Here is a 14,246-nt window from a genome sequence, read left to right on the forward strand (position 1 = left end):
TTAAGGAAAGCAAAGCAGCTGCCTTTTATAAAAGAATGCTAAATGTCCTGGAAGTTTTATATATAAAACTTATAGTTAGTTTTAATAATCTTATAATCAGATATTTTTTATTTTATAAAAGTATTTAAATTGTCTTAGTAAAATTTGTATTACTTCTAATATCTTGAATCTGAAAATTAATACCAATGCTAAAAAGAAAAAAGAAAAAGAATAACTGATTATCGTGACAGCATTTTATATTTTCTATAAAAATAATACAGGATCAAAATTTTCTTAAAATATCTTATTATAAACAAATTATGAGCTTCTAAAAAATCAGGTGAAAAATTAACCATGATAATAATAATTAAATACAGTTATTAATGAACGCTAATAAATCAAAACCAGAAAATTAGAAGCCTACACAATTTCACGCTCTACCACCATTATTTTTAAAACTTTAATTCTAAAATTAATAACACAAGCTTCAAGTAACGCAAAATTTTCTCTCAACATTGTACGGACACAAATTTTTTTACATTTTTATTAGTATTATTTACAACTCAGTAGTTTTTTGTTTTTGGGTTTGGTTGGCAGCAAGCGAGACGAGAATTGAAAAATGAGGAAACAGTATTGAAAAAGGTAAGAAAAGAAACGAAAAAACCTGAAAAAAATCTCATTTCATTGATCTTCTCACGATTTCGAATCGATACGATACCGATATTTTCGCTTTCTTTGTCCGATCCAGCTCTCCTTCTTCACCAAGTCATAGCGTTTTCCCCTAAAATTCCATTTCTTTTAGATCCAAGCTCTTCATTTCTCTCTCTCTCTCTCTCTCTCTCTCTCTTTCGTTACTCGAGGTTCGTAGAATAAAAGTGCTTATTAATTTCATTATTTTAATTGCATAGTTATATATATATTTTGTTTGATTTTGTGTTTGTTTAGCTTAATCGTAGTTGATCAATCAAGTTGTTGTATAGGGTAAAGGCTTAAGAGGATTAATTTGATTTGGAGTTTGCATTTGGTGGATTTGGGTTTTTGGGTTTTTGGCTGTTGTAATTGGGGATTTCTTAATTGAGGGAAAAAGAAAAAAGTTTTAGCAATTATGAGAACTTCATGGGCAGATTCTGTGGCTAACTCTGCATCTGAAAATGCAACCACCAATTCATCCGATACCAATGGCTTAAAACGCCCTACCCGATCGACTTACGTTCCGCCCCATCTTCGAAATAAGCAACCTTCAGCCGATCCCCTTCCTCCACCACACGCTCACGCTGCTCCTGCTCCTGCTCCTTCACCAGTTAATGACCGGGCTGGGTTTGGGTTTGGGGGGCCGGCAACTGGGTCGCGGTGGAGTGGAGATTCTAGGCCTGATTTGGGGCGCGGAGGATATGGCGGTCGAGGTGGTGGTAATGGTTGGAATGGTAGAAGTAGTGGGGGGTGGGATCGTCGCGAGGTGAACCCTTTTCGTGAGGATGAGAATGCTGAGGAAGCCTTTGGTGAGCAAGAAAATTCGGGTATTAACTTTGATGCTTATGAGGATATCCCGGTGGAGACTAGTGGGGACAATGTGCCACCGCCCGTGAATACGTTTGCAGGGATAGACTTGGGGGATGCGTTGAATGAAAATATTCGGAGGTGCAAGTATGTGAAGCCAACTCCAGTTCAGCGTTATGCCATACCAATTTCTCTTGCGGGGCGAGATTTGATGGCCTGTGCTCAGACTGGATCAGGGAAGACTGCTGCTTTTTGCTTTCCAATTATCAGTGGAATCATGAGGGGCCATGGTGTTCAGAGACCACGTGGTGCACGAACTGTGTACCCTCTTGCTCTTATTCTTTCCCCTACAAGGGAGCTGTCATGCCAGGTGGGTTCCCCTACTTAATGTTTGTTCTCACTCCTCACAGCTTTTTGCTTCAATGTGGGTGTTTGTTTTTTCTGATTTCTGTTTCTTTTGTCATTTACTCGTAGATACATGATGAAGCTAAAAAGTTTTCCTATCAAACTGGTGTCAAGGTGGTCGTCGCTTATGGAGGAGCACCAATCAACCAGCAGGTTTCATTATATTCATAATAGTTGGGGTGTCACACTTCCTTGTCCTCTTTTGTTTGCTTCTGTAATGTTTGGTCTGGAATTTCTAAGTTATCAAGTGGTTGACTTTAAAGTTCATGTCATAGACACACTATGCCTATCTTGTACCACATTTCTTATGTTTGTAGTTTGTCTTCTTTATAACTTTGTATAATGATGAAAGTACCTGTGAAAGAGAATTTGGGTTGCATTCGATATCTAAGGTGGCCCTTGTACTTTTGAAGCGGGTTGGAGAGTAGATTGGAATTTATTTTAAATTTCATCATGAATCTTAGCCAACATGTTATGTAATTGTAATATCTTGCACTTGTGTTTGTCTTTACCATGTCGGAATCAGTTTGATAGCTTTTTTTTGGGGGGGAGGGGGTGCTAATTTAGAAGTTTTTTTTTTTTTTTTTTTTTTTTTTCAGCTCGGTGATCATTCTTTGTGAATATCTACCACCTACTACTTTTACCATTCACTAATGTTGTGTTTTGTGGTCAGTTGCGAGAGCTTGAGAGAGGAGTTGATATTCTTGTGGCAACTCCTGGGCGATTGGTCGATTTGCTTGAGAGAGCTCGAGTGTCATTGCAGATGATCAATTATTTGGCTCTTGATGAGGCAGATAGGATGCTGGACATGGGTTTTGAGCCACAAATCCGAAAGATAGTGGAGCAAATGGACATGCCTCCACCAGGTGCGAGACAAACAATGCTGTTTAGTGCTACCTTTCCTAAAGAGATACAGGTTAGTCTTTATTGTTGCATTTAAATTTATTTCTTTAGCTATTGGCAAGTTATTGACTTTTTATGTTTTTCAGTGTAGTGTTATGGATATTATTTTAATTATTAGAAGAAGTATAAGAAGTTACCTTTTGAATTCTTCATAAATCTAAGCATGTATATGCATATTTATGAATATAAACTGCAGAGGAGTTGAGTGGTCAAGTTGTGATTTTGAGTTTTTGTTTTGACATCCTCATGGGATAAAATTTTTGTGTGGGTGGTGTGTGCTACTTCTATCATATTCATAGGCACAGTCAAGTTCTTTTAGATTGTTCTTGTCATTTTTTATGCAAAGAGAGTTAATAATTGAACCTTTTCTGAAAAGATCACTGCAACTTGCATCTGTCTAATTGAATTTTGCATTTTTGGTCTGGTATTGCAGAGATTGGCATCTGATTTTCTTTCAAATTATATATTTTTGGCTGTTGGAAGGGTTGGTTCAAGCACTGATTTAATTGTTCAACGAGTTGAATTTGTCCATGAGTCTGACAAGAGAAGCCATCTTATGGACCTTCTTCATGCGCAGAGGGAAAATGGAATTCATGGCAAGGTAACATGAGACATGGTCAGAGTCTTCAATTTGGACTTCCCTATGAAGTTCCTTATGTTTTACCTTCCAATTTACACTTACAATTTAAACTGCTAATTTAGATAATATCCAATCTGATTCAATTTGATGATTTATCACGATGTTCATAATTGCCTTCTTTGAATTTGCAGCAATCTTTGACTTTAGTTTTTGTGGAGACAAAGAAGGGAGCTGACTCATTAGAACATTGGTTGTGTATTAATGGATTTCCTGCAACTACCATTCATGGTGATAGAACACAACAGGTAAATTGGTTGGAATGGATCAGTTGAATGAAGTATTGGATGGATTCCAATCTTGTCCATTTTTTTTTATTATCAATTTTATTGGTAAGTTACATATGCTTCCATGGGTCTTGAACCCACAACCTCATGCTTCACTTTGCACTTATAAGGGGTGAAGTGCCAAGGACAGTATTTTTTCCGTCTTCTTTGAATAAAGTACCCCCCTCCCCCCATCCCTTCTCCTCCCCTCCTCACGAAGCTCTCATTTGTTCTCCTCCTACTTGTTTGGTTTGGTGTTTTTTTTGGGGGATCTTATTTAGCTTATTTGTACAGCTTTTTAAAGAATCAATTTTTTAAGGTACAACTGTATTTTGCTCAGTTTATTTTTAAGCAAAATAAGCCACAAATAATAAGTTATAGCAAACTTTAGCTTAAGATTATCACACTCCAGATTAGAAATGATAGGAATAGATCACTTACTAATATGGAGGATTAATTATTGTGTTACAGATTAATTGAATTCATGAGTGATTAATCCGGACAACAACTTACTTATGTTTAGCCACAATTTCATGATGCAGAACATCATTTGCTAGATATTTAAAATATTTGTGGGATATTTATTTTGTCATTGCAATGTGTTGCAGATGTACCAACAAAAATAAATGGTAAATCAGCTATTCCTGATGACACAAACTGATTCTTTGCTTCCATGGGATTGAGTTTTCATTTTCTATTGTCATTTACTGGAGCTCAAAATAGTGATTTGTTACCTTTTCCAACATTTTGATGATTTGTCTTTGGGTTCAACTAGGATTTTGCCCTGACAAAATATTAAGTGAGAAAAAGATCACTATGCAGGGTTGATTAGGGTTTTTACAGTATCTGAGCTTGTGCCTTTTCTGACATAAATACCAATATGCCTCGGGCCAGTGAGGCTAGCTCATTTTGATATAAGCCAAAGCCAAGCCAAGCCAGTCAATACATAGCTATCAATCACCCTGCCCTGACAGGCAGAAGAAAAATTTCCCTGTCTGTTTATCATAGTTATCTTGTCTAATTGAAAGTTTCTGTTTAATGTCCTATCATGGTTTCAATTTAACAGTGTTCTGATTTGGGAAATGAAAGAGAAGGCATTTACCAGTTATAACATGAAACGTTTTTATTAAGCGTCTTACATTTTTTAATGCAGTCCTTTTGTCCTGTGTTTGCATTGACCTTGCCTCAGTAGCAGTACCTTTGACGTTGTTATTACAATGTCATGGCCTTATTTTTAATGTCAATGATTATGTACACAGGAAAGAGAACAGGCATTGAGATTGTTCAAGACTGGAAAGACACCGATTTTGGTGGCAACAGATGTAGCTGCACGTGGTCTCGATATTCCCCATGTCGCACATGTGGTCAACTTTGATCTTCCCAATGACATTGATGATTATGTTCACCGGATAGGACGGACAGGGCGAGCTGGCAAAACAGGATTGGCAACAGCCTTCTTTAATGAGAACAATTTATCAATGGCAAGGCCACTGGCTGATCTAATGCAAGAAGCAAATCAGGAAGTACCTGCTTGGCTTACACGTTATGCATCAAGAGCTTCTTATAGTGGTGGTGGCAGAAATTGGCGTTCCGGGGGAGGCCGTTTTGGTGGCCGTGATTTTAGGAGGGATGGTTCATTAAATAGGGGTACAGATTACTATGGTGGAGCAAATAGTAGCAGTGGATATGGGGTTCCTGGTGGTTATGTTGGGGGGTATGGTCCAGGTGTGACCAGTGCTTGGGATTAAGCCTGCTGTATACCGAATTTGTACCTTGTTTTTCTAAGTATATAAATATATTTTTCTCCGAATTCAAGGATTATTGTTCTCTCTTTTTTTGGGTTAGTTGTTCTGAGTTTCATTGGGGTTCTAATATAGGAATCAGTAAATGCCATGTTGAAATTCATGGATAGGGCTGTTGGTTTGATTTATCCGTATTATTAACGGAAGTTGGAAGGTTTTTCATGATAATGCCAATAAGACGCCGATTATCCATTTTCAAAGAAACATATACGCTTGGCATGATGTACAAATTAGTCCGGCAATTAAATGGGAGATGAGTTTAAATAAGAGAGAGTTGGGCAATTGTCCCTAGGTTTTTTTATTGGTAAGAAGGATGAGAAAATGGAAAGAAGAAAAAATAATTTTTGAAGCTTGATTTTAAAAGGTTTGGCTGCCGACATTGGCGGGGCACATTTGTATCTGACAGATGATTGAAACATTGCTGATTACGATTGAGGAAAAAGGAGCAAGAGGGATGTTTTATTATGCTACACCACATTAGGGAACATATCATATGATTGTCATTGACTCGTATGAAAGACTCAAAACTATTCTCGTGGAAGATAGCTTGACAAATAATCCCAACTAATCAATATATGAAAAGCGCGAATGCGCAGATCCACAGTAGCTACCGTAATTTTTGGTATTAGATCCACAGTAGCTACAATAATTTTTGGTTTGTTCAATTGTTGCTATAGCTACAGTACTTTTTTTTTTTTTTTTTTTTCATTCAGTTTATGCCTTCTTTTTCTTTTAAATATTTATATGAACTGACATATATATTATTATACAGACACAATATTTTCATAATTATAGAGGTGCCAATTTTTTATAGGTTGAAATAAAATAATAAAATATAAGTCTGTGACTAATCACAACTGAAAATAAATGTTTTTTAAAAATGTTATAATGCTTGTTGTGTGAATGTGTAAAAGTTACAGTACTTTTTGGTTTGTTCAATGGCTTTTTAAAAAAAATTTATATGAGCTTGCATATTATACTGACACAAAATTTCACAATATTTTCACAATTATTGAGATGTCAATTTCTTATAAATCGAAATAAAATATGATATTTTAACCAACCACAACTGAAAATAAATTTTTTGTGAAAGTGTTGTAACATTGTTGTTATCACAATATTTTCACAATTATTGAGATCTCAGTTTCTTATAAATCAAATAAAAAAATTCTAAGTTCACAACATTTTCACATTAATTTTACAACAAATCATAGGTAAACTACTATTGAAGGATAAAAAAGTGATATCATTCGTGGGTCCATTTTAAAATCGGTAACAACTTATCAACTAGAATTTTTTATAAAAATATTATGGAGATAACATTTTTATAAAATAAATAATAATATATTAGATCGAAACTTACCATGGCTAAAAATAAAGGTATTGTGAAAATATTGTGACATTTTGTTGTATTCCTAGACTTCTTTTTTGGTTTAGTCAAATTTGGTGAGCAAAAATTCACTGTTTCATGCATAATTTTCTTCTGTTGGTATTTTTTTTTAATGCATAGTTTAAAGTGGTTGTCCCAATTAAAAACTAGTAACAATTTACCACTTAGGATTTGTTGTGAAAATATTGTGGATGTAGTATTACTTTAAAATAAAATTATAAAATATCATACCAAGGCCCACCATAACTAAAATAAAGGTATTGAAAAAATATTGTGACATTTATTATGTTTCTAACCTTTTTTATTTATTTTTTTTCCTTGTTTAGCCAATTTGTTGAGCCAAAATTCATAATTTTAAGAACACTTTTCTTAGACTGACTTTTATTTTTTATTTTTTATAAACACATTGTTTAAAGTTAAAAACACGTAGTTTTATCAACAACAAAAAATTATGGAAAAAAGTACTTTCCCCTTTTATGTTTGGGGTAGTTTCATCCCCAACTTTAAAATTGAATAATTTCCTCCTTTATATTTTGTAGACAAGTATATAGTCTCTGCTGTTACTCTTTTAGTTAAACCCTAACAAAATCTTATGATTCCTAGAATATTTCATTGTGCAATATCTAAAATGTCTCACTAAATTTTAATGTCTTAAAATTTTGTTCGTGTATTTTGAGTTTTATGTGTTAGTCATACTTAGAAAGTAAACATTGTGATGTATGCTATTTTATTTGTTATCCTGAGAACACTAATTTATTAGTAGTTTAAATCTTCTAGATTTATAATTTTATCTAATAGAAACTTCAATGACATATGTTTTTTTATTATTTTGTTCTTTTTTTTATTTGTTTTCTTTCTTAAAAATGTGTTCATTAAAAATTAAGTAAGCTAAGCATTGTAGTTAGGCTCATAAAATAAAATGATAAAGAAGGAAGTATGAATAACAAAATATTCATTGCAAATGGTTGTAGGTATTTAATTTGATGAAGAGTTTCAATTGGAACATATGTCATCATTTATTGCAAAAATTTAAATATTGTGACAATTTTTTATTATCAAAACTTAGTTGTTAATTGTTAGAAGATGACGACATTTGTTATCATTCTTAGTAGATTTTTTTTTTTGAATAGATACTGTCTTTAGTAAATAGGTTCTAAGAAATGAAAAAAAAAAGTATTTTGTATCAAATGATACCACGTCATCTGTATCAAAATCCAATAAACGAGAGACATGTGTGCAAAAATAACTACCCACTAATAAATGTCTTTCAATTGTTAGTGGGTTAATTATTTTTTGCTGACATGTCTCACACTTATTGGATTTTGATATCACTGACATGGTATCATTTGATACCAAATACCTTCTCCTAAGAAATTATCATACTAAATCAATAGTCATATGTTAAATAATTATTCTAAATTTAAATACATAGTTTGATACTACTTCAAAAAAAAATCTATATTAAATTCTCTCACTTAGGGGCGGCATGTGCAACCCTTACTAGTAATTAGGAAAATGATCAACATAGAAGAAAATAAAAAGGCATTCTTTGTGAGGTTGAGGAAGAAACCCTTGAAGAGAGGGCATCACCTAGAAGAGAAGTTTAACTATGTTCAGTCATGACTTTGAATTGTGATTGAATGAATGAAGTGTGGAAGAATAGCTGGAAAATTTTGAAGCAAATGTGATCTTGTGACATTAAGGAGTAAAGAAACATTATAGTTGCTACTTGTGTTTTGCATTATTTTATTAGAAAACATGAGAAGGAGGATGAGGGATTTAATTGGGATGAGCATGACTTGGACAAACCAAGAAGCAATAGTAGCGGAGAAAATAGTAGCAGACATACAAACATTGAGAATATACAAGATGAGGAGATGAAATTGTTTGTGACAAGATAGCTCGATCCATTTGTGGGTTGTAAAAAATATTTTCATTATTTTTATTTTGGTTTTTAATGTTTTGAATAAGAGCAAGAACTTTTATGTATTTATAATATAATAGATTGTCTAGTATAGATATTGTTGGTAATTAACATTTTAATATAATTATTTATCTAATCATTTTAATATCTTTCTCTTGATGAGTTATTATTATTACTTTTAATTTGATAAACTTCTCTCCATAGATTTCAACAACAACAACATTATTATTATTATTATTAGGGCAATTGTTAAGCTTAATACATATTTTCAATAATAATAAAAACACTAATTACATGGAAACTGACAAGATAACCTTAATAAAATAATTAAGTCATTTTTTGAATTTATACAAAAAAAGCTATTTTAAAATAGTTTATCCAAACTTTTAATGTGGCTTAAAAAAATAGAAAATGCATATTTTCACATTTTTATTAAACACTTATTTGTGGTTTTTTAAATAGTGTTTTCAAAACTTGCGTTTTGAAAACACTAGTTTTTAAAATGCACATTTTAAAATAGCTTATCCAAATAAGCCCATTACCCATTAGCAAATATCATTTGGAGTAACTCCCCAGGCCCATTAGATTCTTTAAAAAGATATTCAACTTAATTATTAAAAGGGAGTTTTGTGATTCAATCAAAAGAAAAGTTGAGAATCAACACAAAGAAGAGGAAAATTCATATTATTCACAATTATATATATTTTTGACATAATATGAATGACAAGAAACCAGGGAAGTCTGTTTCGTACCGTACTGGCCGGTACGGCCGGTATTTACTATTTCGGCACCGGCACCTTGGCTGGTACAGAAACAAGGTTGTTTCGTACTGGAAAATATACCGGCCATACCGGGTCATTTTGGCCATACCGGAGGAAAATTTCAGATTCCGGCCGGTAAATGCATATCGAACCGGAAAAAGAATTATGTTTCTTTGTCACTCTCACCTTCCACGAGCGAGGCAGCAACGATCTCAACATTCTCGACCTCAAGTCGGGGTTGTGGACTGATTTGGCTGTTGCTGCTCCTTCATCTTCATCATCATCTTCTTCTTCTTCTCCTCTCTCTTTCTCTGGCGTCTCTGCTACTTTCTCTCTCTCTCTCTTTCTCGGTTTTTTTTTTTTTTGAAACTTTCTTTTTTCAAACCTCTCTGCCGGTCTGCCTAAGAAAAGACTTCATAGCCTTTTGATATTTTCAAAGCATCAGAAGATGGGTTGGCATTTATTGAGTGGGTGGGTCTTTGATTATTTAATAGTTTTTTTTTTTTTTTTGGCTTCTGACTTTTATATTAATGATGATAACTCCAAAAAATATATATATAAAAAGTTGTCAAAGTGATATATTAAGTTATTAGAAATATAATTTTGTATATTATATAAAATAGTAAAAAATAGCGGTAAACTCGAAACAATACACCGGTATTAACTGATACCCGAAATATATCGTACCGTAGGCCAAACCAGTACAACTTCCGGTACGATATTGACTTCCATGCAAGAAACCGTATCTTGAGGACAATAAAAAAAGGGAAGTGGTAGATTCTTGGTGCTAATGTCTTGGAATGTTGTAGGTAATTAAGGAGGACTATTAGTGCAGTCTCGGAAATCCTTAAACCCATTTGTGAAAGTAGACTTTGATGTAGTCATTAGCGAAGAAAAAGTTTGCATTGCAACAATCGGGAGGAACCATAAGTGAGAAGTCATTTTTGTGTTGGGCAGAGATATTAGAAGATCAATAGCCATTAATAGCGGAAGGCTGGAAGCAAAGGCTGCTTACCTTGCAACTGAAAAGTGAAAAGGCAGTAATCAGGTATGAAGCTTTTAATTTGTGAAGGAAGCTCTCTAAAGTGGCCAACCACTACAAAGCTTAGCTACTACCCTCATTGGTCTATTGCAAATGTTATCACCAAGGCTAGAACCATTTTGAATTCCTTAATTGATTGGACTGCCGTTCATACTTTTATGGAAGCTAACTTTGTCACCCACAATATAGCTAGATGGACCCTTTTGAGTAATAGTGTTGGAAAGGTTCACATCTCCTCTATCCTTTGATTTCCACCTGGGGCTTCAGGAGAGATGGTCTCAATTCCTCTCAATTCCTCCCATTGTAAGTGGCAAAAAAAAATCTGTCTACTGTCCTGAAAATTGAAAATTTTCATTCTGGAATCTAGTTATTTACAAAGGTTTAAAGAAAACGGGTCTGATGAAACACAAAAGATATCCACCTAGTAGTCACCGCATATTCAAAGTAAATTTGGACAAATGAAGTACACAAGATGATCATAACTTTCTTACAAAGAGAGCAAACTTCACAAATCAAACTGTTCTAAAGTTATGCAGCAAAATTTGTGTGATCGTTTCTTTGTTCAAACCATAGTAGAGATTGTTACCAAAACAGGGGACGCTTATATACTGTCATATGGTGATGATCTATCCAAACCGGGGCCATGTTTCTTCCCAGTGTAATAATTTATTACACTGGGAAGAAACATACTAATAATCCAGTTGCTTATATGATACAATGCTCTTCTATCAATTATTCCTTGGTGCATTGGTTACTGCATCACATTCCCTCAAATATTTTTTGATATTTCCCCAGATTGAAGTTATCCACACCCTTGTAAAATCATCTCCACATAAATTAAATTCACATGATTTTTGAACCTCATGAGACTTCCTGAGACAAACAAGCCAAACACTCTAAGAGCCAAAAGAAGAGTATCCATTTAGTCAACTCACAGTCACAAGTAAAAGTCTTCAGTTTGGAAGTTTGGGACGTGTTTTTAAATATAAGGAACTCATCAAAGTCAGCACCAAAAAGGACAATCTTTTATGAATTTTCAGTCTCCCTCTCTCTCTCTAGCCGACACAATATATCTCACATAAAAACACCAGCCATTTACCGATTAAAAAGATTTACCTATGCTTGTTTCAGTGGAAAAAATATTTGAAAGATTTACCTAGAAAATTAAATTGTTTTCCTTTGTTTGGTTGTGACTTTGAAAATTATCTCAAAAGCATTTTATTTCACTTGGGCCTCATGGAAAATCATTAATATTTCATATATGCATTGTGGTGGCAGAGATGGTGTGGCGATGGCAAAGGTGTCAGAAGTGTAGTGGTGGGAGTGACGGTCTTGATGTGGTAGTGGTGCAGTGAAGGTGGCGATAGCAAAGATGGTTGGGTGAAGGTAGTGTGGTAGGCAGTGGCGGCAGTGGTGGTGGTGGTGGTGGTGGTGGTAGTGGCATTGATGGCTATGGAGGGAGTGCAAGCACAAGAGAATGGCAGAAAACATTTTCCGCTTCTAAAAAATAGAAGAAAATTTCTGAATTTTTTTGGGTTGTTTTTTGTCAACTTAAGAAAATGTTATCCATTGGCCAAGATTTTTATAAACATTAGAAAATGTGGAAAACATTTTCCAGAAATGTTATCTTCCAAAACAAATGAACCATTAGAAAAAGAAAGAACAATGAAATGTTATCAAACTCTCCATGACAACAGTGAATATTGATCTTAACTACGGATAAGAGTGGTACCTAGGTAGTATCATAACTACAGATAATCTTTGGAAGAGGCATATTGCAATGATAGAGTGGTGCTTTATGTGTAAAAGGTGTGGGAAATTGGTGGATCACCTTCTCCTTCAATGTCCTATAGCTTATGAGTTGTGGTCCATGATTTTTGTTTGTTTGGTATTCATTGAGTTATGCCATATAAAGTTAGCGAGTTGCTGGCTTTTTGGTAGGCATCAAAATATAGATTTATGGAAGTTTGTGCCGCATTGTTTGTTTTGGTGCTTATGACGGAAGTGGAATGCTAGATGCTTTAAGGATTGTGAATGGTCTATACTTGACATTAAATCTTTCTTTTTCCTCATCTCCTTGATTGAAGTGTAGTAGCCTTTTTATTCTTGTTTCTCTCTCTCCGATCTTATTGATTGTTGTAATCTGGGCTCTTGATTTGTGCCACTCTAGTACACTTCCAGTGCACTTGGTTGGTTTTTTCTAATAAAATTTCTTATGTTACTTATATATATTTAAAAAAAGAAAAAAGAAAAAAAAAGGCAACAATGAATATTGAACAAATTATAGCTACAAGTCTTATTGAAGGAATTATTTAGATCTACCCTCTAAAAGGAACATTGGCTCTAACATTTCCGACTCCATCTACCAAAACAAGTGGAAATCTTTTCAAAAATGGTAGGCATACAATGTAATAAAAATGTTCACACCAAGGCAACGAAGGTATAGTTATCCTAGATACCACTTAATATTCTTCTCACAGAATGCAAAATCAAACTTCCCATGTTGGCATGGTCAAAAGTCTTTATTTTTTCAGGTAATCTTTCTTAAGAAATATAGTACACCCTTAGAAACCTTTTTCCATTGTGCATCTCCAGTGTACTTGGGTCAATTTTGTTTCCAATGAAATCTTTCATTAATTATCAAAAAGAAAAAAAAACAAATAAAAAAAATTTCCTTAGAAACATACCACATATTGATTGCTTGCACTCCAATGGAAGCCAGCTTCTCTATTGTAAATGGCAACCAAGCTTCTTGTTCTTTCTATCAAAACCAAAAAATTGCAAGTCACAGTAGCTAGGCATTAATCAACATTATAAGCCATCTACATTCATTCAAATTGCCAGTACCACCGAACTTTATAATAAAAAAGTAGTTGAGAGTTGGAAATACCTATAGAGGGAACAATTTATGTCAGAAGGTGTTCTATAGTGGTTAACATCCTAATTTTCAGAATCTAATGAACTCAAACAACCTGGTAAATTTAAAACATGCTTTGCTTTGAATATAAAAGCTCTAGAAGCATGCATTGCTACAAAGGTGATCAATCTCAAGATGCTTCTTTCTGATGCGAATCAGAATGTGTAGGATAACTCATTTGTCCATATCAGAATTCACTTACCATTACAAGTAACCTATTGTCTTCTCTTGATTTCTAACAACAGATGAGTGATTCATTGATTAAGTTTCTGAATTTGTTGTAATATATAACATGTACAGCTTTATGTGCATCAATTTTATTTTATTTTTGGTTAAATTTCATATTTGGTCCTCAACTTTTGAACTGGCTGCCTTATGTATGTTAATGTTACTTATTTACTTTTTCTATGGTTTTACTTCAAATAGTGAACGCAGGAACTTCAACACCAAAGATTAACCAGAGATTCTTCCACTAAGTCTATTCCAACTAACAAGAAATATAAAATTTACACTTACAATCATAAAAAATATCTTCATTTCACTTAACACTAACAGTGATTCTAGTCAATGGGAGCTCAAATTGCACACCCTCCTCTTATAAGATCAAGGTGGAGGATAAGCTCCTAGGTTCAAAAATAAGCATTGACTGGGTGACTGGGTGAGTGTTTATCTTACCAATAGAAGAAAAACAGTGATTGCAAACTTCATTTCAACCAATAGGTG

General features: G+C 33.9%; 1 protein-coding gene across 1 annotated transcript; it reads left to right on the forward strand.

Moving 5' to 3' along the window:
- The first annotated feature begins 647 nt into the window (after positions 1 to 647).
- Positions 648 to 5,508, forward strand: LOC142610179 (DEAD-box ATP-dependent RNA helicase 11-like). Its single transcript, XM_075781925.1, has 7 exons — positions 648 to 839; positions 960 to 1,846; positions 1,951 to 2,034; positions 2,555 to 2,797; positions 3,218 to 3,385; positions 3,556 to 3,669; positions 4,947 to 5,508. Exons 2-7 carry the CDS (start codon positions 1,085 to 1,087, stop codon positions 5,433 to 5,435), a joined length of 1,860 nt encoding a protein of 619 aa, XP_075638040.1. The 5' UTR covers positions 648 to 839; positions 960 to 1,084; the 3' UTR covers positions 5,436 to 5,508.
- Positions 5,509 to 14,246: the final 8,738 nt, after the last annotated feature.

Source organism: Castanea sativa, chromosome 9, assembly GCF_040712315.1.
Source record: "Castanea sativa cultivar Marrone di Chiusa Pesio chromosome 9, ASM4071231v1".
NCBI lineage: Eukaryota > Viridiplantae > Streptophyta > Magnoliopsida > Fagales > Fagaceae > Castanea > Castanea sativa.